Here is a 27,339-nt window from a genome sequence, read left to right as displayed (position 1 = left end):
ACCGATGATGATCGATGATATGCCATATCTCCCCCAAAGGATACATGCTCAGGAACTATGATAGACAGGCGACATCATTCGGCGTACTGTTACATCCCTCGCCCTACTCCGAGTCTGGTACCTCCCCTACGCCCTACATACTTGCCTTCTCCTTGGCCGCTTCCTCCTCCGTGACGACCCTGCCCTCAAGCCTCTCTGCCACTTCCGCCGCGAGCACTTTCACATTTTCCTCGTCTCGCCCGATGAGCGCGACGTACACTCCCCGCATCAGCAGTGGATACGACCCCACGCGCACGCCAGCGGCCTTCGTCCGTGCCTGAAGCTCAGTGAGGTACGGGGCGATGGACGACTCCGGCATGCTACGGTGTGTGAGTCAGTGTCCAGTCAAATGTGGGAGTGGGGTCAGATGGACGTACCTCGTGAAGATTTGGAGACGGAAGGGGCGCTCGCTCAAGGGCGGGAGAGGTAGGTAGAGCTTGAGCCCATCGAGCATCTTCTGTAAGAGTCTTGGGATTCCCGGGAAGACGCAGAGCTTGCCCTCCAGGCGCACCACGGGCTGCATACAAGTAAATTCTCCATGTCAGCATGTGCTGTGAGCACCGGCATTGATAGCCCAGCGACACGCACCACCCATACATCAGGCCCGATGAAGAGTGCCTCGGCTCTCGCAGGGAAAAGGGCCATCCGCTCGCGAGCCTCGCGTTGCTCCGCAGTCTGGTTCATGATGTCGGCGCGGTGGCGGCTCATTGCCGTCATCCGCGAAAGAGTCTCTGCGTGCTTCTCCAGCGGCTGGTTGAACGCCTTTGCGAGGGAAGCATATGTGATGTCTGCCTCGGTTCATGAGTATGACATTTTAGGAAGGACGGTTGTTGATCGCGCAGCATTGTCACGTACCATCATGCGTAGGCCCTATGCCTCCGGAGGTGATTACAAAGTCGTACGTCTGTACAAGTCGACGACTGGCTTCGATGCTATAGGTGCAGACAGACGACAGTTATGAGGCGGAAGTCCGCCATGTGCATGACGTAGCGTACGCACATATCATCCTCGTCATCCGGTATAACTTCGATTCGCTTTCTGTCAGCTTACGAGTTATTCGTGGGACTGACCGCAAAGTCATAAATCTCACAGGTCGATGCCATTCTCAAAACAGAAACGCGCGAAGTAGTTGGAGTTGCGATCGAGCGTCTTGCCGTTCAGTATCTCATCTCTGACCAATGTTGATCAGAAACGATGCACACGGATGGCAACCAGTGTACATACCCTATGATGAGGGCTGCTGCCCTCTTGATATATTGCCCCTCACCGAGAGGATTAGGAGGCACGGGCGACACTGGGAAGTTCCACTCCGTCACTGGCAGGGCATCTGGCGCTGTACCAGCGCTCGCGCCTGAGGCAGGCTTCGCGGATGGATCGCCCGGGATACCTTGTTGCGACATGTTACGGCAAGTCGATTGGTGGGGGACGTTTGTCGGTTCCGGGCGCCGAGCAATTGTGAACCTGGAGTAGCAGCTCGAGAACTGAAGACGTCCGGAGCGGAAGGGTTTGACTCGGAAGTACAGGTGCGAAAGGGAGCGGGGATACATGCAAGCTTTAGTATTAGTAAGTATTCTGTAAGGCTAGGTCGCTCGATAAGGCATTTAGCTTGGTCAGACGCGAAGTCGGACGCCGATGAGGATGCGTACTTCACGGTGGCGTCTGGTGGCGTGGCAGATAGTACGCCCAATAAGTCATAGACCCTGATTTGAACGGTCAGGGACTTGTCAATGTCAGGGACTCATCTGTTCGTTGGTCACTACACACTGTATCATACTTACCTCATCCTAGCATCGCACTTACCAGAAGAAATACCACTGCAGCCTACGTTGATGCCATTCAAGTTGGACCAGTATAATTATCACTGTCAGTACTTGCAAGAAACGAGAAATGAGATTATATCAGCAGACTACGCTAGTACAGCTCAGGTCACGCGTGACCTCGTCTACCGTTACGGGCGAACATATCAGTGCGGGCAATGGGCATAGGAGTAAGGCATAAGGAGAAGGGCGAAAATGTAAGTAAGCAGTGTTAAGAAACGACAGGTGAAGTGATGCGTAAGATATCAACAGGAATGGGTGTTAAGGTGAGAGAGGTCGTCTAAAACTTGTCTAAAACTGTCTAAAACAATGCATCAACGCCCGGTCATGTGACTTGACTGGTTCAGCCGAGCTGAGCCGCCGTTGTTAGTTAAGTAACCTTTATTAGTTGCCTCTTCTACATCTACTATCATACTACATACCCTCAGCGGCTCGCGAACGCTCACAATCAGCTCGCATTCTGCAGCTACGGTACCCCGAACATGCAAAGATGCTACGAGCTGAGTCGGATGTCGAAACAGTCGAGGAAGCTGCGGTCCTTGAGTGTGAGTCGTGGTTGTCTCCCCGCCAGTCCATCTTACACAGTATCCAACAGTTCAAGGGAACCACCCCTGGTACGGTCTTTCCGGCCAGATGGGGCAACCGCAACGCTGTCCTTGACCCAACTCATCCCGCTCTCCGCACGCCGCACTCGCAGATGACAGTGACTTTCTCGGCCTTAACCCTTCGCATTGTCCCCAAAGGCTTGCTATACCACCCATCGATCCCAGTTGGCCCCGCTCCGTACAACCCAAAGCAGGACCCCGGGCAAGTCGATGTTTCGGTTCGCGTCGTCATGGGCGCGAACAAGTTTCCTTCCGCTGTCATGCGGGCCAAGGTCGCTAGCAAGATAAAGAATGCGATGTCACTGGTCGTGACAAGGGGTGCGTACGTGGAGGAGAACGCGGAGGGAAAGCCGAAGATTGAGTTCAGGGAGAAGGATGCTAGTCGGGACTGGATCCGCAATGGTGCGTTGCCTAATTCCCAGCAGCTGCACCGCCTTGACGCGTTCCAGGCTACACATACGTGTTCCATCCGCCACCGGAGCTATACAGAATGCCCTACCAGACCCTCATCCCCATCGTCCGCAAATTGCTTGGTACGGCACGATACCGCGGGCAAAAGCTCGAAGACTTGTGGGCCGGCCGAGGAGCACCGCGCTCGCGGTCTACACCCGCAAACCACCAGTCTCGCAATCGACCCTCACAAGTCTGACCGCGCAGACAAGATGACGAAAGGCCCATGACATTCCGTGCGGTGCGCCAGAATATCGCCAATTGGGGAACCTACGCTGCAATTGGAGCAAGCAATTCAAGGCCAACTTCACCCGGCGACAAACGCTGCGCGCCGCGTGCTTGAGCTGTATCAGACGGTCCGGGCGTTCATGAAGCTGCGTGGCTACGAGTCGTCTTCGTGAGTAGTCCAGGCGCTACCTCATGCAACGCGCTCACAGATTTAGGTCGCGTTGCATGATTGTTATGCACATCCTTCGTAGTCTGCCGATATTCCCCCGTGTACGCGCCCTGTGTCCTAATCGAATCCATCACGGAGTCATGACATGGCCAGTCGACGAGTACGCAACAGACGGTCTTCCGTCGTGGCATTTGCTGCTTACACGTGAGGGCACAGTGTCTGCTTCTGTGTTTGCTACAGGCCAGCACCGGCGGGAACAATAAGGCGATTTCCCGCATGACCTAGCCATTCCGGCGCCGTACCGTCATGCTCGTGCCTTCTCGATAACGGAATTTGTTCATGAGCTCGGAGTCCGACGCTTAGGCAGTCGCCATCCCCACTCAGCTGAGGCAAGCTATGTCGCACACTGACGTTCAGGAGCTGAGGCGGTCGACGGCGAAGTCGGAGATCGAGCTTTACGAGGATTCGGAGAAGCAGCTGCCTGCGGTTATGACGATCCAGGCTAGCCACCCGCTGTGCGCAACTGGGGATGAGGAGACATCGAAGCCGCAAACCACGCTGCAGAGACTCACTGCTCGTCTTGCACGGTGGGGCGTGGAGACGAATGGGTGCGTGTTCAGTCCCCCGTTTGGCATAGAGGAGGCTGGACACGAGACTTTCCACAGCATTACGCCCGTACTGCCGGAGCAGAGAACTGACCGACGTCTCTACCAGATGTTCTTCGTGTGGTTCTCTGCGAATCTGAACATCCTAACGTACGTCTGCGCTAAAGTGGTTTTCTACAACATCTGACCATGGTTTATGTGTGCAGACTGACTGCCGGTACCGTTGGGCCGGCATTCTACGGACTAGGCATCAGGGCGTCGCTCCTGGCCATTTTGGTGGTGGATGTAGTGTGATCAAACCAACTACTGCGTTGTGATTATTCGCTGACCAGATGCAACAGAACGTGTACAATACCTGCGTTCTTGTACGTCGTCAACTCTTGCCTGAAAATGTCTATTCACATCCCAAGATAGCGCTGTTCTGGGGCCGAAACTAGGGATGCGTGGAATGGTGCAAGCTCGCTTTTCTTGGGGGTATGTAGCCTCACTTCTCCGTGTTCGCATGTCGACGCTGATCGATCTCTTTGTAGGTATTACGGGGCATTGATACCTAGCACACTTGTTACCGTCACACTCCAAGGCTATCTCATCCTAAACACCATCGTCGGCGGCCAGACACTCGGAAGCGTCTCTGCGCACCTTAATGCGTCTCTTGGTATCGTGATCATCGCACTCGTCACCCTAGCGGTGCGTGCTTAGGTGTGGAGTACACACAATTCGTGGTTAACCTTCTTAATGTACAGGTAGTCTTCAGTGGATCTCGAGTGCTGCATTGGTATGCTCGCCTGTGTACTATCGAGCCCAGGCATGCTCATAACGATCCCGATAGGTACAATACGTTCATATGGATTCCGAACCTCGTCGCTTTCATCACGATGCTCGGTGTGAGCGGCAAACACCTAGTCGAGTCGCCGCTATCTAACCCTACACCTGTGGGGGCCTCCAACATCATGACGTTCGGAGCGACACTCGCAGCCAGTGTCGTGAACTGGTCTCCACTCACGCCTGACCAGGGCGTGTATCACGATCATACTGCAAGCGCGTGAGTCGCGGCACTGCTGCTGCGAACATGCTCTCACTATGCAGATAGGCTGAGGATATGGACGTACACGTACTCGGGTCTTCTCTTGTCGAGTGTAAGCGCTCACACCACGAAACTCCACTTGTGCTCACCCTCGTGAATGGTTACATCGCTAGATGCCGGCACACATGCTCGGCGCAGCCTTCACAGCGGGGGCGGCCTTCAACCCTTCGTGGAAAGCAGGCCTTGGGAATGGCAACGACATCGGTGGGCTCATCGCCGCGGTGTTAGAGCCCGCAGGCGGATTTGGGAAGTTTCTCGTGGTCCTGCTGGCATTGACGACGCCTAGTCAATGTGCACCGTCAATGTACACGGCATGTAACAGCTTCATGACGCTGGCGCCCACTTTTGCTCGGATACCAAGGTTCTTCCTTGCCATTGCGTCCACTGCCATGTGCGTATCGTGTCGCTCGCGCTGCTTGTGAGGACGGCTGACACGCAAGCAGAATCATACCCGTTGCGATTGTCGGCTCCAATACCTTCTACTCCATCTTCTCCGACATACTTGGGTTCATAGGCTACTGGCTCGCGCCCTACGTCGCCGTTGTCCTCGTCGAACATGTGCTCTATCGCCGCATGCGCTGGTCGTGCTACGACGTCTTCGAGGCGTGGGACGACCCGAAGCACCCGAATCTCGCACCGAGCTACTGCAGTGTCATCACGTTTGTCGTCTCTGTAGGCTTCATCGTGGTTTGCATGGACAAGGCATGGTGGGTCGGACCGATCGCACGGGCAGGTACGGGTGATGTGGGGATGCTGCTCGGCTTCATCCTCGGTATTGTGGTCTATGCGGCAGTGAGGTGGTGGAGCGGGAGGCGTCTGATCGCTTACACATGAGTAGTTTATCTGAAAAGCGAGAATTTCACGAGACCAATGTAGTCCTTCCGCTTGGTTATTGATGCCTGCGTTGCCAAGCCCGGTCTTCACCCGTTGTTCCCTCCAATCATCTAGGGCTGTCGAGCTCTCATCTGCTCATCGGATTGTCAATCCAGTAAGACGGCTCTCTCAAGTGGTCAACTACGCATCTGTCAACAATTATGTCTCTCGCCCATGCTCGTCAACGGCAAGCCGACATCAAGAGGGTCACCAGCAAGAGCACATTCGTCGTTGGCGCGACGCGCGTTGTACGTGTCACATGACCGCGATGGCGCTCATCGTTTCACGGTCTCGCCGAATTCAATGTTCATCTCGTTTCTCATTTCTCGCCGTTCTCCGTTGTTCGCCACTGCCAGGAGCGACCAACACGACTTGAGCTACGCACACGAGTCGCACTCGTCCCGCCGACCCTCCTTCCTCCGGACAGCTTCCCCGGTTCTCCTCTACCCTGGTTTTCCTGCAGATGTGTACAGCACCAAGTCGCGTGCTTGAGATACCGCATCTCCTTGAACAGATTCTAGGGCAGTTTGCGCCCCAATGGACAGACGAGCCGGAGCTCATTGTGATGCGGAGGAGAGATGGAAGAAAGGCCAGAGATGAGCGCAGGACTCTGACGGAGCTAGCATGCGTATCCAAGGGGTTCATGGGTCCCGCGCTCGACATTCTATGGCGAAACCTGGACGATCTTGCTGCTTTGTTGCGTATATTGCCTTCCTTCCAACTAAGCGGTTCTTGGGTAAGCTTTGAGTTTTCTAGGACTACTGATCAGTGGATCCTAATGGTTTTGCAGTATACGATCACCGAGGATATCACGCCCAAGCAGTGGTCGCGCTTCCAGGAGTACGCGAGGCGTGTTCGCGGCCTGAGGTGGATTCACTTTATCGCGTCCACAATGATGGACATTGTTTGGGTCATTCTCGAACGTCATTCAGCCGACCAACCTCTATTACCACGCCTCCACACCCTTGTAGTGCACGGAGTCGACGTGAGCAAGCCGGCCCCACTATCGCTCTTGCTCTCACCCTCTATCCGAACGCTCAGGATGTCGTTCGCAGATGGACCAATCCGCCCCGGGGCGCGAACGAATCCGTTTCTGAGGCAATCAGCCACTGGCGTCCTCATTCAGCTCGTTGTCGCGGCACTACCGGACCTGTCTAGCTTCTCCATAGACTCTGGCATGCCGAGCGATGTTCCTTCGCGCTACCTGACTTCCCTCACGCAACTCCATCGCCTTGAGAGACTCGAGCTAGTGTACTCCAACGCTGTCGTCGACCACCAAGTGTTACAGCACATATCTCACATGACATCTCTCAAGGCCCTCGATTTGAAGATTTCTTTCAATGGGCTGAGTAACTCGGACCGCTTGCACCTCGGCGAAGCATTTACCGGTTTGGAAGAACTCAATGTCTCCGGAAGTGCCCACGACATTCAACGGCTCTTCGAATCTGACGCGGTTCGATGTCCCAACCTTACAAGTCTCTGCCTAACGGGGTTAGAGACCGTCTCGACGGAGGCTCTGAAGGACGCCGTCGCGGCCGCGTGCAAGAAGCTCTCCCAATCTCTGAACGAGGTTAACATGTTTGTGTCCGGAGACACGTTCTCTACGACCCTCTCCCTGATGGACGTCCTGCAACCATACTTGTCCTTCCGCGAGATGGAGAACATGAGCATCGAGCTCGACGGGTGTATCCCCCGCATGGACGATGAAGCCGCCCTTGCATGTGCAAGTGCCTGGCCAGACCTTCACTCCTTCAGTGCGCACTATGGCCCGGCATCGCGTCGTCCCGCTCAGTTCCCGAAGCAGCCAACAGTTGCCGCGCTTATCGAGTTCGCGCGGCGATGTCCTCGGCTAGACTTCCTTACTCTGTCCATATTGGATGTCAGGACCCTTCCACCGCCGCGCTCGGTGGCTCCGATCGGCCAGGAGTCACTCAGTCTCCTGCAGACCAGGATGTACATCGGGGGAAAGACCGCGAATTTGCTTGACCTCGCAATTATCCTCGATCTCCTATTTCCCCGTCTCGGGACACGACAACCCAGCATTAGCACCACGCAAACCGACGTGACCCGGAATATCTTGAATGGTGACATGCACGAGGCACCCGTGCGCATGACCCAGCTATTGCTGGCGGCGATGTGTGCTCGCAGAGAGCTGTCCAGTGGAAGCATCCCTATGGCGACTGACAGCGAAAGCGAGGACACGGACCCGGAGAGTGCTCAGGTATGCATTTCTACCTTGCGGAAGCTGAGTCGAGCTCACTAGTGCCTCAACTAGGTTAGCGAACATGGCTCGGATGACTCGGATGAAGTGATGGTATGGGGTAGCTGAGGCATTGGCTCGGTATCGGGTTGCTAAAATACACACATTCGCCGATACAAGAAGCTGAACTCTTGCGCCTGCTCATTGTGAGTGGGTCTGCGAGGCGCCGGACTCACGTCACCGACTCGACCTTTACCGAAAATGCCACGGCGCTCACTTGGAGGTAGTATCAGGTAGCATGCTGGGGTATCATGCCGGACTCACTCATACGTGTCAATGCGATATTCGCTCATGTTCTGGGCGTAGCCGCCAGAGTTATGTAGTACATGACCCGGCGTGACAATGTTTCGTTGGCTTGAGCCTCAGCGCGTCGGCTGGGTACGCTCCTGCGTAAAGCAACGAACGGACACAGAACGTGAATCGCTCTCAATGTGATAGTAGTTTCAGAATGTATTGGGCGAGTCGAATGGCTGTCAGGATTGGTTGAGTGACCTCGGGATCCGGTGAACGTTTTTCGCTATTCGTCACGCCCCGTACGAACACAGGCAGACCTGCAGAGAGTAAAGGCGGCAGGTACAACATTGACTTGAGGGAATGCGAAGTACCGGGACATAAGACATAAGTCAACCAATGACTTTGAGTCGACGCCACAGTGACATAAGTCATATGACCGTATACGCAGCCAAAGCCAGTGGGCTCAGAGCCACGGCGCATTCGACTTGCACAACTACTTGCCCTCCTCTTTCAGCAGTACATTCTCAACGACAATGACAGGTCTGGCGATCCCGTCCGCATCACCAAGTTACTACAGGCTGCGATGTCTGCGCGCCGGACTGTACTTGCGGGGGACTCTCCTGTGGCGACGGGTCATACGGATAGAGGGAGTGCTCATGTATGCCCTTTGCGCACCTGCGATATCCAGCCTCCCCTCACTGATGATCACTCGAACAGGTTGGCGAGCTCGACTCAGATGAGGAGCCATGATACCGTACTCGGCCGCCGATGTCTACTTAGATATCAGCATAAATGGATTGCAGGCGTGGGCTATGCTTGATAGCCTTGCGGAGCGCGAACCTCACACTGAAGACTCGACGACAGTTAATAACGCTGTTCCGCGTAGGCGCTTTGAAGGATTGCATCAGTTTCTTGACGTACTCATAGACCGCGACTCTGTATACAGCGAGCAATACATGTAGACCGGTGCGACAAAGCAAACCAGAGAATGGTCTGTCGGCTTTGCGGTGAGTCTTGTGTGCGTCAATGCGCGCCTTTGCTGACTCGGACGGCTATGCAATTGGTCTCGCTAGCTCGGATATGTACATGCATTATTCATACTCGTCAATGCTTCCTATCGCCGAGACCTAGTTCGTACCGCAGTGTATGGGGTGTCTTGGTCGTCAGTCTCCAATTGCGCTGTGTCTATACACTCACAGGTAAGTCTGTGTTCTTTGCTTGGCCTCCGGATGATCTGACGCATGAATCACCTCCGTCAGAGCCGGATCAATTGGGCAATGGCAAGCAAGAAGAGACGAATGCACGGTGACTTCTCAGACGAGCTGGGCTGTTGCACCACATACAGTCGTTCTCCGTCGATGGCTCATGTCTGCCCTGCTGGATGCAGTGTGGTATGTCGTCATCGCATCCGAACAACTAGTTGTTAGTTGATCGGACTGTGATTGAGTCTTTATCAAAGCTTCAGTTGACGAGCCGCAATCCTTCATTAAAAGGTCTAGCATATGGACCATTGGCCCTAGTCCACAAACGATCCCCTGCGTTGGTATGTCCGGCCATGACTCTGTAAACTCCTCCCTGATACATGCACAGACTTGTTGCCCCGTTCTCGAGACCCATACTTGAATGGTTAACACCACCATCAATCAAGTGACATGGACTCAGACTGCGCCGTCAAGATATTCGTTGTCTGTTGAAGCTCCACCATCGAGCTCGACAACGTACTCGACGAGTCTCACTACCGACGTAACCATCTCGCCAACCAATGCCTCTCAGGGTACTTCTGGCTCATCGGACGCACTGACCTCTTCATTGTCTTTGTCTTCGTCGGCGGCGATGTCTTCTGAGGTGTCCAGTCCGTCTCCGACAATCATGTCGGAGTCGGAGACGTTACCCTTGTCCACACACCTCTCATCGTCGCTTCGGTTAACCCTCACCAATGGATCCAGCACGCCGACATCGGCCTCAAAAACATCTTCTGTGATTCTCATGCAGACATCGAGAGGGACATCGAGCGCACAGTCAGCACACTCCTCTGTGCCTACGTTGTCTTCCATTGTGCACCACCGGACCATGTCTAATGCCAATATCATCGGTCTCGCAGTAGGGCTCGCTTCGTTGACATCGCTAGTCGCTGCTGCCTCCATATGGTGTGTTGCCCGTCGCTGGAAACTCAAGCGGGCGTTGCGCCACTCGAAGGAACCGAATCAGGGTGAGTGGAAATGCCCTGCTGAACCTTGATAGCGCTGCTCACTGACATCATGTTGTACAGAGCCACACATGGGGAACAACGTACCAGTCACGTCACAGGTTTATCCGTCATCCTGCCCAATGTGGGCGACGGAAGACGTCCTCATAATCGGCACACCTAGACACTCCATAGAGCAATCGGTATCCCAACAGACCGACAATACACGTGCTCCGCGTCTCAATGTCAGGTTCGATATACACCCGCGATCGTCGGACCCATTCTTAGACCCTGCCTCATCCCGTCGTTACACTGCCTCATCATCTTTATCCCATGTAACTCGCGCCGCATCCTTCGAAATCGACCCATCGGCAACATCGGTGAACGCTTTCGGGGACGAGCAGATACATGCTCCGCTCGAGTCACCACTTCTTAGCTCGCCCGCACATCACCTCAGCCTCCGAGACAGCTCACTCGTCGCGCAGCAAGGGTCCTCCTCGTATCGCTGGTCGGTAATGCCGCCTCTGCCTTCGGCTGCCACAGTCCGCATACCAGCGATCCATAAACTTCCTGATCAGCCGGGGCAACACACCGATTCTGGTCTCCGATTTCAATACGAGTCTGCGGCTGCCGGTATATCCACAGACACCCTGGATCGCCCACCAGCATACACAGAGGACTGAGGAGCGCGTGGGCTTGTGACCGAGTGTCAAGTTCTCGGATACCGATGGGCCTGCCGGGCCGCCTGCGGAATCGAGTGGCTTCGTGATCGTAACAGTTCGTCACTTACGACAACATGTCTTGTTAGGCCGATGTTACATTCATTCGTGAGGGATGTACCCAACTGTATCAGCTTGATGATCTCGCAACTCATTTCATAGTGTTGCCCTCCCTCAGGTCACCATGAGCCTCTGCATTTGCACGTCGACATGCTACTTGTTTTGTTTGTGAGCGACTTCCGTACATGAGGTATGTCAAGATATATGAACCTTGACGTTGTCAGCATCGTGGAACGAGTCCTGAGCTGACTTGCATCGATTTACAGTCAATTAAGAGCATACCTGTGTGTGCTATCACATCCGTCGTCAATAAGCACAGCAGATGATGATGGGCAGTTGGCTCTGTGCGTTGAGGTTGATAGATGAGTCTACACCATGATCTCCCGACCTTCCGAGTTCTCCTACATGATAGTCGGACACAACCATTTATCTGAGCAATGACAACTACGTGGTCAAATGAAGAGTCGGTTTTGCTTCTTACAAGGGCTCAAGCGTACGCAGTTCTAGTTGCCGGTACACGATACTGCTCACAGTGATCCAGTACAGCCCTGTCCTGGCACTAAGAGCCGCCCGTATTCCTAGCTGATAGCAAAACCCCGGTCAAGTGAGCGATTATCACTGTGAGTAGTAACCCACGCAGTCAGCTTATAGCGCTCAATTCTTCAAGTTGCCTTGATGTGCTCATGATCATCCATCCTTCTGTGATGACGTCCAGCGACACTCCCAACTTCCGCGAACATCGCCCTTGGCTGCAGTCTGCCATAGCGGATTCATCACAAGGCATGTACAAGTGACTGTCATTTGGGACGAACATATTGACCATCATCATGGTTGCAGCTTATCATAAATGGGCTCGTGCCCCCGTATATTGCGATGGCAGCCCCCTTCTCAGGTTGTTCTCTAATGCCGAGCACTACTTCAAGATTCACCCAAGGCACTTACGCCCTAGGCTCGCCCATGTGGGCCCCCGCACAGATCTCCACCACCACCGAGTTCGAAACGAACAGAGCTTTGGATGCAACTCCCGATAGCTTCTCTTCCGCTTCTCTTGCGATTGTCAAATCAGGCAGCGAAATTGTTGCGTAAGTTACGCAGAAAACGGGTTCTACGGGAGATACTAACATCGCTTCAAGTTGGCACATCAACAGAGTTCGACCAACTCAGTCATCCCGAGGCGTGCTGCTGGGTGGAGTCGTCCTCGATTCAACTAGCCCTCCAGATGCACCCACGACGTCGAGGGCTAGTATATCCGAGAAAGCTCGTATTTTCTATGCCACGATGACATCAGACGGCGAAACTGTTGTGTACGTTCCACAACGGGTTGCGGCACCTTTGCGGGTCAATACTTATGTTACTCACATATATAGAGTGACTGCATTCGTCCCCTCAAGCACCCTCCCTCCAGCTATCCCGCAGGACGCACCCGCACCATTGGACACTACCAGAATCACTCAGAGGACCGTTGGGGTTACTCTGGGGGCCCTACTCTTCATGGGTCTTGGGTGTCTGTTGTGGCGGTGCCGCCGACGCCGACGCCGGCAAAGGTGGAACCAGTGCTTGACTGCCAGAAGCGACACGCGGCATATTATACGTCGAGTATCGGGAACCAGTACGTGCTAGTCTTACATCGCTTTCATTAGTATCTTCATATGACAACGATATCCTGCAGAGACGTTCACCGAAGATGCATCACCTATGGACTTAGAGTCGCACTCGGGGGCAGATCTAGAGCTAGCCGAGTCGCCTGCCCTCCAAACGGCGACCGACGCAAAGATCTCGCATCCGCCGAATGCCAATCTCGTGGTTGACGAGAACTGCCCAGATAATCGCAACGCTGGACTTGGTCTCCCGGATAACGTCTTGCCGCTCCATACGACGGTCACAGAAGACGTTTGGTCGGGACCAATACGTAGCACAGCGCAGGATGCCCCTTCCGTGGCATACGCCACTTTTCTGCCTCATACACGGTCGTCCATAACCCCTCCGCCGAGCTTCCGAACACATCCGAGCGCGGCAAGTGTCCGTACGTCGTACGACCAGCACGTCGATTCCGGATTCCGCTTTCATCCAGGTGGCGAATCACAGGCTCCGGAACCTCGTCGTCGCGTTGTCGACCTACCGCCTGCATACACGGAGGATTAATCACGGAAACAGGAAGAGCGATAAGAGCCTACTGACTGACAGATATGCGATACTACTAACATCGTCGTCACTTCGATGCCATGTTCGACTAGTAAGCGCTTCGAGGGTCTTTGTAGCGTAATCAATCACATACATCATTGTCGGCCGCCAGAGACACCACGGCAAGCTGTTCTGCCTGCGGGACAGCGACCTCTTCCCAGTCGAAGTCGTCGTCGCTGTCGGCTCCGATGTAGTTGGGCTTATGACAGATCATCTCGTGAAGTGAACCTGTTCTTAGCTGGGACTACTCACGTTATGGCGCTACCATGAGGGTGCACCCTCTTGCGCCTCGGACAATCATGACGAGCTCTGCTGCCGCTCATCAGTTATATTATCACTGGGAACACCCGTAGCCTACGATGTTGCTGCGCGTTCCCATAACACGGTCACAAAGGACTTTACAACATGAGATTCAGTAATGCGAGCCTGAGTTGCCCGCGCTTTGCGGCCGTAGAGAGAATACACAGATGGCATGGCGATGCCGCTTCTACGCGACACTGGCACGTTGGGGCGTACCAAGGTGACATAGAACCGAAGGTCGAGCTTGCGGAGGCGCGAGACTTCCATAGAGGCTGCACGGGATGTGAGCAGAATTGCCGTCCATTCGGACCTCCATCCATGTCGTGCGTTGTCGCAAAGGCTGTAGCCGAGGGCGAGGACCTCGAAACGGTGTTGTGTGGCAAGACAGGACCCACTGGGCCCATGACGGTGTATCAGCAAGTGTTTCCCAACTTTAAGCAACCGGCGTGCTACGCACCTATCATCATCGGAAACACGAGACCCACGAGAGACGATCCCAGACGATCCTGCACTCCAGCCGTTACATTGAAGAAGTCCCGTAGCCTCCAGGCATCCTGGCACACATCAGTACATGCAACGTTTCACGCTTGTACGGCATGCGTCCGCGCCAGCCAATCGAACAGCGACTCCTCGCGAAAAGACCCTGCGCTATTCCGGTCCGTCACAGCGAAGAAGAATCCTATAGAAGAGCGTGCAGCTTCAGCTTGCCACCCGTAATGGATGTGATAGCGGTGACAGGTGTCGATTATCTGGCCGCGCTCGTGGCAAGTGGAAGCTTTCCTTGTCGCCGCGTGTACCTGCATCTGTGTACACAATGTCTGATATTCTATCCACGGAATACTCTGCAACACGAGCTCCCTGTGGTTCGAGTGAAGCATTAGCGCGAACTAGTGCATGGACACCGAGATTTGAAATCTTACCAATATCTCGACCAATGTTACGTGGACCGCATCATAGTCTACTAGAACACATGAGCGAACTGTGTCTTCATACTGTTGAAACGATCTCCGAAATGCCATCCTTCGAATCGCTCTCCAGTTCATCCCCGCTTTGCGTCTTCTCCGGCTCCTCGGGGTCATGTATGCCGTCGATGCGACTTATCATACCCGAGTGATCGACTTCCTGGAAGGTCTTCGCTGCACCGGCCGCGGGGAAGATCTGATTGAGTGTCCAATATATGGAGGCCGATACGGCGAAGCCTGTGAAAAACGATAGGTCATAGATATGGATGGCTGCCTCTGAAACTGGTTGGCCAGCTATACAGCGACAGGCATGAGCATGAGGATAAAGCCAAGCTTGAGACGACGTACCGGCACCAGCGAATCCTACGACATTGATGACTATGCCTGAGATATACGCCACATATGCCCTGCATCGCTCAAGACCATCATGAGCGAATCAGAAGGTGGTACAAGACCTACCGTAGATTGATTCCATACGTATAACTGTACCAGCCACCTTTATCGGGGCGGTATAGGTCGCTGACGCGGTAGTGCCCCTTGTGTATGATGTAGTAATCTGTGACCTACAGCGCGAGCTGAGAAAGTCGCGCAATCAGTCGAGGTCGACGGTCGCTCACCATCACTCCTGCAATCGGACTAAGGAACACAGAGTACGCAGACACGAACGTGGTGTAGTTGCTACTCTTGAGAACGTTCCATGGGAGCATGCACAATCCAACTATCGCAGCGATGTAGCCTCCGCGACGGATGTTCTGCACACAGGGTCAGAGATGCTCAACACATAAGCTAGGCATCTTACGATGAAGCGCGGAAACAAGGCAGTGAGGTCACAGCCAGCACTGATTGAGTTCGCGGCAATATTTGTGCTGAAGTCGTACATGAGCACTGCACTATCCCATGTGATTCATCGATACTCACCCAAGCTAGAAATTCAATCGGGATGCAGATGACGAAGCATCAGGCTTGCACGCTCTGACACAGCCATGAAACGAACCTGTGCGATGACGAACGCTGCCGAGATGAACCATACCTGTATCGAAAGCATTGTCAAATACGACGAAGGACAGATGATGGATAGGACAAACATACCGCAAACCGAGTTGCATGCGACGGGCTATCGTCGAGAAACGTGCCGAGCAGAGTGATCGGAGACCAGATAGCCTCGCCGTATATAGTCTGTGACGACGAGCTGACGATGATCCCGAGAAAGCAGACAATGCCGAAGCCAAGGGGCATGGATATGAGCTGAGGCCACAGAGCATCCTGCGGCCGTCGTGCCCTCGACGCGAAGTCCGGGGCGTTCCTGAACGGATGCACATGAGTATCTCCGCACGGTTGAGGAGGGCGGTACGCATACGTTATGAGCGTAGAAATATTACTGATGCACGACATCGTTCTCGAGATCATCATCCACGCCAGAGTTGAGCCATGCAGTGTTCCCGGTTGCCGCACGATCGGTCCGACACCGTGCGCTTTGACGATGCACCATATGAAGAAGGTGACGATGGCAATCGGGACGATGATGGCCTTGACGGTGAAGAGATGCCGCACTTTGTGGAGGGGGAGCCAGATCGCCGGTAGGGAGATGAGCCAGAAGAGGAAGAAGCACATGAAGTCCCGCGTCGTCGTTCCAGAGGAAGCCGGCATCGAGTTCGCTGCGAGTCGTTGAGACAGGACGCGGACAAGATTGGTGATAGGATTGCGTACGGATGTTCTCGACGCTCGGCCATATCGCTCGCAACATGACGAGCACGCACGATCCACCCAGGCTCGCCTGCACGCCGTACGAAAGGCTCCAGGCGTGACGACTATCGGTGTCTATTCACTATTCTGAGGTACTGTAAGACTTACCACGCCATCGCCACCCGATTGAGGATGCACCAGAGGCTCCCCCAGATCCCGAAGCTAGCGCGAGAAACCACGGGGAAGGTGATATGGAAGATCGCTCCCGGGCGAGCATTGAGCACAACGAATGGTGCAGCCACGCCGAATCCCAACCAAACGCAGAGCCAAGCCTGCCACCAAGATAAACCAGCGTTGATCATAGAAGCGGCAATCTGCCATCTGGGCTTATAGTGAGTCGGGTCATGGCTTCGCGGGAGGATGCTACATACGTATTCATATTGAAACCGTCAGTAACCCAGCTGAGAGGATGGGGAACATCAGCAGTGCGCTGCGAGTTGAGACGACAGTCTTACAACGAGACATAATTCAACATGGCCCAAGTGCGTCGCTCGGGCGGGACAGGATAGAGATCCTCATTCTGTGAACGAGAAAGAGTGATCAGATGCACTGACAACTGAGAGTGTTGTAATCACCTTCAGGAACCCTTCGGAGTACGACAACTCCCCATCTGAGTCCACCTGCTTGACTTCCAACTTGCGAACGAGTCGCTGGAGGTACGCTGTTGCGCTCATGGCAGTCAGTTCGGCACAGAACTGCCTGCCGACTCATGCGACCCATGTCCCTCCTTTATGGCTATGCCTCGAATAGAAATCCCATTGCAGTACGCTGATGGGGGCGACAAGTCGTGTGCTGTCGTGTGAACCGCTAGATAAGTGAGCGCTCTGACATAGTCAGCGTCATGACGCTCGGGGTAGGACAGTAGAGACGTCCTGTCACTCGATTACGATCACCAGACAAATTTGACTCGGACACAGTCAAATGTTTTACTACCGAGCTGGCAGGAGGAAAGGAGAAGCGGAGACGGGAGGAGGAGGAGGAGGGACCATTTAGCCGCCGGCCGTGGCACACGGCACGCGCATCTCGACATCTTGACGGTGACACTGACAGCGGCGGCCTCAGATCACTAGCGGCCTATGTTCGTACAACATCGCGACTTGACCGCAACCCATACGCCTACTTAGCACATACCACATTGCCGCTACATCGTGTAGATGTGGCCCCCGCCCTGACCCTCTCGCCACAATTTGGATTCGGCTGGGCGGACAGTTCTGCTATGTAAAACCTGGTGAGAAAACCCGTCTCCTCCCAGGAACCAGTACCTATTCATATTCAGTGCCGGTCCTCCGGACTCATCTGACCGAACTCACAGAGCGCCAGGCCATCTCATGACGGCCTGTTGTCCCAAAGTTATCCTCGAGAAAATGACAAACGGGTTGATGGGCGAACCCATCTATCTTCCGTCCGGTGCAGTGGTTAGCAGGGGCACCGTTTTGCAGTGCAAGTAGCATCTCAGATGGTAGCTGTTCGGTGAGTCCCATAGCCTGTAACGATGATATAGTCGCCACGCGAGGTGGCTTTGATGGGCCCGCGTAGCTATGATTCTGTCTGGGGTTGCTCTTCGTAGGAGACCACCAAGATGGGGACAATGTCACACAGCTGGAAGACCGTGTGCGTGTGCGTGTGCTCCGCGAGCAGAGCCACTACGTCTTCATCTCCAATATTGCTCTCCGCGATGAAGCGTTCCGGCATGTGGCACCAGTGTATGCACCATAGCAGCCGACCGGTGAACACAGCGACGAGGAAGCGCCCCCGTGTTTTTTTGCAATTCTTTTACTGAACACTGTAGTGTGCGTCCCTGTTACATACTCTTCGTTCACGCGTCACCGACGGCGTCCGCCGGCTGAGTACCTCGATGGCGAGAGGGTGGTCGGACACCAGCAACTGTCATAAGGCTAACCTGTGGCATCAGTTCGTGATGCGGCGAGGTATACGCGACGCTCAGAGGGGCGCTGCGCTGTGATCGTGCCGCGAGGACAGTGTGGCGATCTGTTATTTGAGAGGGCTAACCGACGACGTTCGCAGTTCCTCGAGGCAGCCGGCAACATAATCTGTCGTGAGTGGTGCGGTGATATTGACCTCGACAGGGACCGGCAGCTCGGACAGAGCAAGGCGGAGATCTCCTACCCATGAAGCATCTTCCGAAAGGGCCATCGCCCAGGCCAAAGCCAAAGCCGCGAGGGGCAGCGCTGGCGCTGCACGAGGACGGTACACACGCTGTACGTAGTTGGACTTTTTCAAGCTGCGTCCCTGATGTCAGTACATCAGTGTCGAGTGCGACCCTGCAGCCCGCCGTGACGAGGCGCGGGTCCACATGCGACTGGCACCGACTCAGCCTTTCCTTCTGCGTGGTGTGAACATATCGAGCGATGCGGGAGATCGCCGACAGAGGGTGATCGCGCGATGCCAGCGTGCCTGTCTTGCGACGAATTCGAACGAGACTCTGGCACCTGTCCTGAGTGCATTTCCCTGAAATGCGGTGAGATCTTTATTGTTGAGCGCATCTCACCAGTTTGGCACACTTTGACTCTGCGTCCGAACGAGGAGGTATGTTACTCCGAACCATTGAGCCTAGTTCCTGAGGTGCTGAACCAGATCCACAGGTGACGGCAGTGAGACTAGCGTCAGAGTGGTGGCAACGGCGCGGTCAAAACACAACTACAACACAACTAATGACCGATCGTAACGGATACAAAAACCACAATATATCATGCAAACCTACCATGATCGTTGAACGCAGACCCGGAAGCATCGTCTGCGACCTCCGCATCGCAATTCCGTCTGAATATGTGACATTTTCCCTGATATTCATGACTGCAGTCCGTCAATCGCGTGATTGGCAGATTGATCGTTCGTCTCCACTACTTACAGGGCTACAGCACACGCGCAGTATCATACTCATCATAGCAATACGATAGCCTCTCACTCGGTAGTACCCGTCACGGATTCGAAGCCAGGGGTCCGGGGCCGACTCGGCGACACAGCCCTAGAAGTAGGTTTATAATGTTCAATGGAGTCAGCGTTACTGTGGCATTGCTGAACCGATTCCGCACCACAGGTCTTGTGCCACGCGCCTCCTGTCCTGCAAGACTCAGGTGGCAAGGTACACATTTCCGTTTGTACTGGTGTATGAGTACTGATAGTCGAAACAAGACATATATTGGAAATTTCTTAGTACCAGGTGCAGACACAACGGTGTCCCTTCGTTCCATGGCTGTTTACCAATGTGCTGATGAGACCAGTCCATTGTTATGGCAGACCCGTTGTCAGGCCTTTTGCCGACGGCTCCTAGTACTTTTTCCTCCTCCTCCTCCTCCTTTAGCAGCAGCTCCTCCTCCTCCTCCTCCCTCAACACTACATTTATATACCACACTTACGAGCCGGACACCTCGTTGACTTACTCGGACACCTCGTTGCAACGGTACGCTAGGTATACCTCCGATGCAGGCTGATGTGCTAAAACAGATTGCATGGACAGCCCATCATCGCTGGACTCGGAGCCGAGTCTAAGCACCACACTCACGAGTACCTCCGCGACACCTACACCAGCGGGTACCCCCGGGCCGGCAATATCTGCACCAGCGAGCACCCTCCCCTCTCGACCAGCTGATCCTAATCATGAAGTTGGGATAGCCGTCGGGGTCGCACTCGGAGGCTTTTGCTTGGTGATCCTTGGGTGTTTAGCGTGGTACTATCGCCGCAAAAAGCGGGCTCAGATGCGGCTCGAGGATAGTTCGATCCTAGGTAGTCTACCTGGGGCCCCCGGAGCCGTCGGTGAGCATGAATACAACCCTTCATTCATTGTATGCTGAATCATCTGACAACTTTCCAGACCCGTATACGAAGATCGAATTGCCGCACTCGGGTGCGATCACGGCCGCACTATCCCCTGCGCCGAGGGTCGTCGGCGGGGATGGCAAAGGGGACGATACTGGAGTCGAAGGCGTTGCGCCCACGCACGACTCGGAGAATCGTGGCACCGATCAGCGCCGTACAGCCCGAGACATCTATACGACCCATCCTCAACTCACAACTGTCATCTCGCTGTTCGAGACCATAGCAACCACGTCGAACACTCATAACGCGGGGCTGGCAACCTCTTCCCTGACCGACGTCGCTTCTCTGAGCCCGCCCGACACGCGGTCGTCCATCTCCCCGCCGCCCAGCTTCCGGACACAACCGAGCTCGGTGACACTCCAGACATCCTACAATCACCACGTCGATTCTGGCATCCGATTCTATCCCGGGGAGCCACAGCCTCGCCGCGTTGTCGACGTGCCTCCGGAGTACTCAGTCGACTAGTAGGCACAGCGACTTGGAGAAGTCCCTATCGACTGCAGCGACCACGCGTACAGTCTCAGCGCTATCTGCTTGCTTCGCACGCGCTCGATTTAGGCTCGGTCACTCACATTCGAGAGGAATAATCATCAGAATAAGTTCGCCGTGGGGCTGATGATGGCAGTTCATCATGACGGAGTGCGTTCCATGTAATATTGCAATAGAGTTACATCGCGTGTTGATCATAGGTCCGATATAGTACCCTTCACTGTATATGATGATGAGACTGCCGACCAGGAGCACACCTGACAGTTCACCGGTGCGTATCAGTAGTTCTTCCAGCTGGTGGCTGCGTAATCTGAACCCTACAGTGTTCACGTCAATCTCTGCATTGCAGGCGGGATCATGCATAACTGTTCAACGTTCAATCATGCCTCAAACATCGCGGCGCAACGACTTCATGGCAATATTGTGGCTTAGGCTATGCAAGTGATTATGTATCGGCTTACTATCGGCTGAGGCAAGTGGTCAGATTTAATCATACAATGCATCTTGCGCGTTCCGACCTAACTTGACATCCTTACGATCTCCGAATCCACTTCAGTGTCCGGCTCGCGGACTTCGTCTGCCTATCTCTGCCCAAGTGACGCATTAGGGTATGCAGTGGTCAACACGACGGAGCGGACGATCAAGCTCATCATGGAAACGTTTGACGTGCAGAGTCACATTAGGCAACGTCGCCTGCTTACGTTCATTCGGACACTGGCAGCCGCCGTCGGCTGCAACCAAACAGCCCGCCAACCAGCATGTTCATTCTGGGTTTCGCTTCCACCGCGAGACGAATTTTCCAGATCTTTTCAGGGAGACGTAGTCCGATTCGCCTGCCACTTGCTTTAATTCCACCGAGACTCGAGAGTGAGAGCCTGAGCCTGAGCAATGGTTTAAATGGCGAGTTCTCAACTTGAATGAGTTCATATAGGGTTTACGTGCACGTACCGTGTTGTATTCGACCTGTAGTGTCCGAGGCTTAGGCCACGGGCCATTAATGGGTGGCATTGAGTGGACTGCGCTATGAGCATGGCACTAGCCTGAGCGAAGTCGACCAGGGAGAGGCGGCAACTGCCGAGATCGGAATCGACGCAACCATGACGTCAGCACGTGTGGTTTGGCCGACTTCAACTGCCGGTGCTCAGCCTCGGCGATGCACGCACTCTTCCACCAACCTTCTAGTATGTCCACTGCCAGAAATCTGTTCAAGTTTACTTGCATGCTGAATACACTTCACTACAACCGGCCGGTGGCTCGGAGTTTCTGCCGGCGATGAGAGCAGTTGTGACGTCAGGTTCACTGGCAGTGCCCCACGCCCTTCGACCTCTTAAAGTCTGGCCTTCCAAGTCGTTTCGCAAATCTACTCCAGGTACTCCGGCGACTTCCAAGTTAACGACTGTCATCTCCAGTAATCTCGCGACCATGGCGATGGTGAGCCCCCGGTGTATGCTCCAAGTACGTAGAAGAAGCTAATGAGTCGACATGTAGGCTATTCAGATGTGAGTGACCATGTACAAGGTCGTGTTCAGTGAGGCTGAAAGAGGTTCCAAAGTGCGACTTTCCTACACCAATGGTACCCTTGACTTGCCTCTTGCTGAGGAGTTCGTGATGCATATTTCGACAGGTGGTATGGACAAAATTCCGTGCCGACCAAGACCTCGGATCCACTGCGAATCGGGATCCTCTCGTCCGCGATGATCAACGCGGCAGGCATTATCCGCCCGGCCCAGACCCACGGCGAGGTCGTGCTCTCCGCCATCGCCTCGCGCGACCTCAAGACTGCGCAATCGCAGGCGAAGAAGTACAACATCGCGCACGCGTTTGGGTCGTACGACGAGCTGCTCGACAGCCCGCTCGTTGACTTCGTCTACATCTCGCTCCCGAACGGGCAGCACGGCGAGTGGGCGATCAAAGCGCTCGAGAAGGGCAAGCACGTCCTCCTCGAGAAGGCCTTCACCGCGAACGAGGCGGAGGCACGGCGCGTCGTCGAGACTGCGCAGCGCACGGGCAAGGTCGTCATGGAGGCGTTCCACTGGCAGTGCCACCCCGCCGCGCACGCGTTCAAGGACGTCGTGTCAAAGGTGCGTCCGCCCTCCCTCTGCTCTCCCTTATGCTCACCGGCCCGCAGCACGGCAGGATCCTGCGGACTCACGCGATCATGACCTCGCCCGTCGGCTCGATCCCCGCGTCCGACATCCGCTGGCAGTTCGACCTCGCGGGCGGCGCGCTGATGGACATGACGTACGTCCTCTCCAGCACGCGCTTCGCGCTCGACGCGGGTGCGCCCGTGCGCGTCAACTCCGCACACGCACGGCCGTCGCCTTGGGATGCGCGTGTCGACGAGGCGATGGACGCGACGCTCGTGTACCGCAAGGGCTCCGCGGAGGGTGCGGAGGGCGAGTACGACGTCGAGGCGACGGTGTACGCGGACATGCGCCGCGCGAACGTCGCCGGCCTCGTCCCGCGCGTGTGGGAGCTCCCCACCATCGAGGTCGAGACGGAGCGCGCGGTCGTGACGCTGTACAACTTCATGATGCCCCACGTACGTCCCCCGCTCGTCCGAGGTGGTCCCGGCGCTGACGGCTATGGCACGGGCAGCTGTACCACTACATCGCGATAAAGGACAAGGCGACGGGCGAGACGCGCTACGAGAAGCACTACAAGTACTCCGGGAAGACGGGCGCGCACGGTGAGGAGTACTGGAGCACGTACCGCTGGCAGCTCGAGGTCTTCGTCGACAGGCTCCGCGGGCGCGAGCCTGCGCACTGGGTCACGAACCAGAGCTCTATCGACCAGGTGCGCATTTTTCTAGCCTGTGTTTCTGCGGACAATGGTGGACTGACGGCTGTGGCGACTGCAGATGAAGTCGATCGATATGGTGTATCAGGCGGCGGGGCTGCCTCTGCGGCCCGCGACGAGGGATGTGGTCAAGCAGTGATGATGTCGATTCTGAAAATAGAAAGTGACGTACATGTATGATTAGTTGTCTAGCTTCACTGCCGACGTGGTCGCGTTGACCGGGAGATCATCCTGTGAAAGCAGCACCGCGATTGCGCTGCACCGCCGTCTAGTGTGCGGCTGGGACTTCCGCAGTATGACTGGTGAGTCCGTGTGGTTGTAGAATCTCATGACGGCGGACTCTGTCTCGCGCTGATTGGTCTGTAGACATGCCGCGAACGTATGCTGGCTGCACAGCTGATACGCGCAAGCCGTCGACCTGGACGGCGGCGAGACGCGGGTAGGGAGTGCCTGATTGGTGGAGAGGAGCGATTGGGAAGGCTGGTAGATTACGAACAAACCCTGTACATACATCAAAGAATACAGCATCTTCGCACATGAACACGAGTGCGAGAACAAGCGAATACGGCGTGAACAGTGGCTGTACGCGACCCCGCCGTTTACTCCCATTTGCGGCCCCGACTCATTCGTACAGACGGCTACCTGTCGTCGTCGCGCGCCGCACACATCGCCTGGACATGCCACGCGTCCCTCTCCTCCGGCCCTTCCTGAACGATGCACTGTCAGCACTGGATCCGAGGCCATTACTTTCGCTGCTCACCTTAGCGTGTTTCCCAAACCACTGCCCTCTCCATGACCTCGCGGCACGCACTCCGGAGCGTCGATTTGCTCATCCACCTCACCGCCTGCCTTGCGCACTGATACTGCGACGTTCGCCCGCCTTACGTGCTTGTTGCAGTTCTGCAGAGTACGGATGGGCTGACCTGTGCAGACGACCGACTGCGCGCAACGTGCACGTGTTCCCTCTCCAGCGTCCGGCCGTGTCTCAGCCGCTTTCCACCATGCGCGGAGAACTAGGATGCACGTCCGCAGCACTTCGTCAGCGGCCTGCGTATTCCGAGCCCGCTGCGAGTGGATGCGCGTTGGTGACGTTACATCGCCTCGCACAGGAACAACGAGGTCACGTCGCAAGCGGTGACATACGAGGCCGTCTTCATCGCACGCTGTAGACGGCGCGGCAGCGTTCCGGATACCTAGTTGGCGAGAGCGAGTGAAGCGATGGCCAGCATGCATCTCGAGTGCATGAGACGATGGCGGAGCGGTGAGTATGTCGTGACCGACAAAATGAGAACACTATGGATTCAAAACGAATGAGCATGGGCCGGCGAAGTTGACTGGGGTACAGTTATCGTTCAGATGGAGACACTGAGCGGGGTTAAACTGGCGAGCGAGGCTGATTTAGAAGCACGACAGAGCGAATTGAGAGGAGGCAGTTGTTTGGGTGTTGCAGCAAGGATGGAGCATGATCACGACGTACCGGTGACCGTTGCCATATCTTGGCCAGTCAGTGGAGGTTTACCTGTCAATGTAGCATCATCAGAACGCGAGGGGCGGCGAGGCGCAGCGTGGCTGAACGTGCATACTCACCAAGTAAACGCGCTTCTCGCTCTGCGCGAGAACGACGATGCGGGCGATCAACTATTCGCAGCGATCATCAGGCTGCAATGGAACACGTTGGTGGGAAGGGGTGACACCTACGAGGAGAGCAGCATCAACGAAATGTACCAGAAGAGATCTCGTTACTCCAAACGCGGGCTCACCTGACAACAGCCGATTGAGTACCATAGTGATTACACATCACACTTCTGAATGAGCATTGGATCTGGGCGGAAACGCGACGGCGCCACCAGGTGAGAATTACTGTCGCTCCGACGAGCCAAGAACTGGGCTTACCTGTGTAGCGCCTCGCCACGCACTGCTCCCGTTTCGACATGGTTGTACGGCGACGTAACCATTCAGATACTCGTCCCGCACGTACACCAGGCGATGTATCTTTGAACCTCGCACGAGCGCGTCGCTGCATCTTGTCACAGTCGGTGGTCGTCAAGCCTGGCTACTTTAACCTCGGAAGAGCCTGACAAGACCAGTGGCCGTCGTTGCGCGGCACGCGTCGTTACCCCGGGACGGTGAGTTGATTCCTTGTAGTGGCGAAAGCGTCACAGACGTGGACGCATGACTTGTGGGATGGGCCGATTGACCCTCGCGAACAGAGGTCCTGCTTGTGTTTTGACGGCGATGTCTCGCGCCGCTGCGATGGACGACTGCCTGGCGGGATACATCGTCGAGCATGCGTGCGAGGCGCATCTCACTGCGTCCAGGCCCGTCCGGCTTGCGATGGCTCTGGCTGAACCCGGGCGGTGTCACATGCCAGGTGTCCGTACGCGCTGTATGTAGCTACGGAGGCGAGGCTGCGAATGCCGTGACGAGCGAGAGGCCGGGGATATGTAGTCCACCGGGTACATAAGCACTGTGAGCGAGTTGGCGCTGACTGCGACCACTCGCCACGTCGGATCAGCAATGGAAGTATCTTGCAGTGGTGGCCGGCACGGAGGGAGGCTCTACTGCCACTGCGCAATGCATCCAAGATTGAGATGCAGCAGGTGACTAAGTAGCCGTCTCACTCAAGGCCCGAGTGCTGTCTACAGCCCAAGAGTAGGTTTTTGGGAAGGAAGCATCTGGCTGGGGACTGGTTGGAGGGAGTGCACGGTGGCGACGTGTTCGGGTGAATCCGCGTCTGCCCATAAGTATTCGACCGGAACGGTGGGTTCTTGATACGCGACCATGGAATAATGGATGTGTGACGACAGTGCAGGGTCTGAGAACCGTGCAAGGGACGCGATGTTTCAGTCAACTCACATATCGTTCTTCGTCATACGTTCGGCACCAGGCCGTTGCACACAGTTGGTCGTGGGAACCTGGATGTGCGACGACCGTGGAGAGTACAACGTCAATGAGCGAGCAGTGCACGTAATCGTTAAACTCACCATTGGGAGGATCCGTGATGTGAACACGATGTAGTGACTGGGCCGGCTGGTCGTAGCCATGTTCAGAGCGGCGTCGTCATCGGGTTCCGTTGCGCCGAGGACCTAGAGCGATGTTGAGACGCGGACAATGATCGCCAATCAATCCAAGACCACTTACGGAGATGTTCAGCAGATCCCCTTGCCGACGCTCAATGAGTCTCGGCGGGTACCTAATTGTACGCCGGTCCTTGTCGCAAATACCCTGCTGGCAAAGACGTTGAGTCATAAAGGCGCGAGAGAGTGACCATCTCGACTCACCGGGCATATGGCCGGCCAGCTTGAGAGCGCGCTCTCACTGTACCGGTCCATGACAATGACGTAGGTTTCAACGAAAGGCGTTCTCTAGTCCGACTCACCGCTTAGCCAACGACGGCGCTCCAAGGCCGCACCTCGCTGCGTGCCGTATGATGAGATAGTCGTGCACCCGTATTCGGAACTTCGCCGCGGTGGCGATGTAGTACCTTCCTTGATCACTGTTCGAGAACGTAGTAGTCAGTCAAATGCGTACTGTATGCATAAGTGGGGCTGCTACTTACATTGTCCACGAGTGTCAGGTTGTCACGGAGCAGCTGCATGATACTAAGCACCTAATTTAGCACCAATCGCGCCGTTACATGAGATAACATACCTCAGTGAAGCATCATTTGTCAATGAGCTAGTAGAAGACCGAGAAGTTG

The 27,339-nt window shown here is 55.2% G+C and overlaps 9 protein-coding genes across 9 annotated transcripts; 7 read left to right on the top strand and 2 right to left on the bottom strand.

Annotated features, from left to right (window-relative positions):
* Positions 1 to 133: 133 nt before the first annotated feature.
* Positions 134 to 1,439, bottom strand: C8Q71DRAFT_717998 (MoaB/Mog domain-containing protein; the record flags this gene model as incomplete). The annotated part of the gene is made up of 7 exons (XM_047921207.1): positions 134 to 359; positions 417 to 556; positions 628 to 827; positions 895 to 971; positions 1,039 to 1,077; positions 1,130 to 1,210; positions 1,264 to 1,439. 7 exons carry the CDS (start codon positions 1,437 to 1,439, stop codon positions 134 to 136), a joined length of 939 nt encoding a protein of 312 aa, XP_047773048.1.
* Positions 1,440 to 2,346: 907 nt separating this feature from the next.
* C8Q71DRAFT_863166 (uncharacterized protein) lies at positions 2,347 to 3,110 on the top strand (the record flags this gene model as incomplete). The annotated part of the gene is made up of 2 exons (XM_047928129.1): positions 2,347 to 2,863; positions 2,911 to 3,110. The coding sequence occupies 2 exons, from the start codon at positions 2,347 to 2,349 to the stop codon at positions 3,108 to 3,110; spliced, it is 717 nt and encodes a 238-aa protein (XP_047773047.1).
* Positions 3,111 to 3,448: 338 nt separating this feature from the next.
* Positions 3,449 to 5,919, top strand: C8Q71DRAFT_402785 (permease for cytosine/purines, uracil, thiamine, allantoin-domain-containing protein). Its single transcript, XM_047918337.1, has 11 exons — positions 3,449 to 3,916; positions 3,974 to 4,063; positions 4,120 to 4,203; positions 4,255 to 4,278; positions 4,328 to 4,387; positions 4,444 to 4,600; positions 4,657 to 4,688; positions 4,743 to 4,955; positions 5,004 to 5,049; positions 5,111 to 5,388; positions 5,441 to 5,919. The coding sequence occupies exons 1-11, from the start codon at positions 3,705 to 3,707 to the stop codon at positions 5,829 to 5,831; spliced, it is 1,587 nt and encodes a 528-aa protein (XP_047773046.1). The 5' UTR covers positions 3,449 to 3,704; the 3' UTR covers positions 5,832 to 5,919.
* Positions 5,920 to 6,191: 272 nt separating this feature from the next.
* Positions 6,192 to 8,582, top strand: C8Q71DRAFT_843686 (uncharacterized protein). Its single transcript, XM_047926573.1, has 3 exons — positions 6,192 to 6,606; positions 6,661 to 8,091; positions 8,146 to 8,582. Exons 1-3 carry the CDS (start codon positions 6,334 to 6,336, stop codon positions 8,197 to 8,199), a joined length of 1,758 nt encoding a protein of 585 aa, XP_047773045.1. The 5' UTR covers positions 6,192 to 6,333; the 3' UTR covers positions 8,200 to 8,582.
* Positions 8,583 to 10,434: 1,852 nt separating this feature from the next.
* Positions 10,435 to 11,232, top strand: C8Q71DRAFT_863164 (uncharacterized protein; the record flags this gene model as incomplete). Its single annotated transcript, XM_047928128.1, has 2 exons — positions 10,435 to 10,573; positions 10,634 to 11,232. The coding sequence occupies 2 exons, from the start codon at positions 10,435 to 10,437 to the stop codon at positions 11,230 to 11,232; spliced, it is 738 nt and encodes a 245-aa protein (XP_047773044.1).
* A 508-nt stretch (positions 11,233 to 11,740) lies between these two features.
* C8Q71DRAFT_402640 (uncharacterized protein) lies at positions 11,741 to 13,537 on the top strand. Its single transcript, XM_047918336.1, has 7 exons — positions 11,741 to 11,821; positions 11,870 to 11,948; positions 11,996 to 12,108; positions 12,166 to 12,410; positions 12,462 to 12,632; positions 12,696 to 12,937; positions 12,998 to 13,537. The coding sequence occupies exons 4-7, from the start codon at positions 12,202 to 12,204 to the stop codon at positions 13,468 to 13,470; spliced, it is 1,095 nt and encodes a 364-aa protein (XP_047773043.1). The 5' UTR covers positions 11,741 to 11,821; positions 11,870 to 11,948; positions 11,996 to 12,108; positions 12,166 to 12,201; the 3' UTR covers positions 13,471 to 13,537.
* Positions 13,538 to 14,630: 1,093 nt separating this feature from the next.
* C8Q71DRAFT_402561 (permease for cytosine/purines, uracil, thiamine, allantoin-domain-containing protein) lies at positions 14,631 to 17,529 on the bottom strand. Its single transcript, XM_047918335.1, has 15 exons — positions 17,090 to 17,529; positions 16,970 to 17,034; positions 16,886 to 16,915; positions 16,623 to 16,835; positions 16,479 to 16,564; positions 16,129 to 16,426; positions 15,861 to 16,074; positions 15,766 to 15,801; positions 15,690 to 15,694; positions 15,571 to 15,637; positions 15,389 to 15,523; positions 15,231 to 15,334; positions 15,120 to 15,178; positions 14,730 to 15,065; positions 14,631 to 14,667 (listed from the first exon to the last, which is right to left on the bottom strand). Exons 1-14 carry the CDS (start codon positions 17,186 to 17,188, stop codon positions 14,797 to 14,799), a joined length of 1,680 nt encoding a protein of 559 aa, XP_047773042.1. The 5' UTR covers positions 17,189 to 17,529; the 3' UTR covers positions 14,631 to 14,667; positions 14,730 to 14,796.
* A 2,236-nt stretch (positions 17,530 to 19,765) lies between these two features.
* C8Q71DRAFT_728014 (uncharacterized protein) lies at positions 19,766 to 20,816 on the top strand (the record flags this gene model as incomplete). Its single annotated transcript, XM_047921913.1, has 3 exons — positions 19,766 to 19,935; positions 19,993 to 20,288; positions 20,347 to 20,816. 3 exons carry the CDS (start codon positions 19,766 to 19,768, stop codon positions 20,814 to 20,816), a joined length of 936 nt encoding a protein of 311 aa, XP_047773041.1.
* A 1,533-nt stretch (positions 20,817 to 22,349) lies between these two features.
* On the top strand, positions 22,350 to 23,870 carry C8Q71DRAFT_825032 (NAD binding Rossmann fold oxidoreductase; the record flags this gene model as incomplete). The annotated part of the gene is made up of 5 exons (XM_047926271.1): positions 22,350 to 22,441; positions 22,465 to 22,921; positions 22,969 to 23,382; positions 23,439 to 23,636; positions 23,701 to 23,870. 5 exons carry the CDS (start codon positions 22,350 to 22,352, stop codon positions 23,776 to 23,778), a joined length of 1,239 nt encoding a protein of 412 aa, XP_047773040.1. The 3' UTR covers positions 23,779 to 23,870.
* Positions 23,871 to 27,339: the final 3,469 nt, after the last annotated feature.

The sequence above is a fragment of the Rhodofomes roseus genome (assembly GCF_022264815.1).
Source record: "Rhodofomes roseus strain CIRM-BRFM 1785 chromosome Unknown C8Q71scaffold_37, whole genome shotgun sequence".
NCBI lineage: Eukaryota > Fungi > Basidiomycota > Agaricomycetes > Polyporales > Fomitopsidaceae > Rhodofomes > Rhodofomes roseus.
This window is presented reverse-complemented; position numbering and strand designations above follow the sequence as displayed.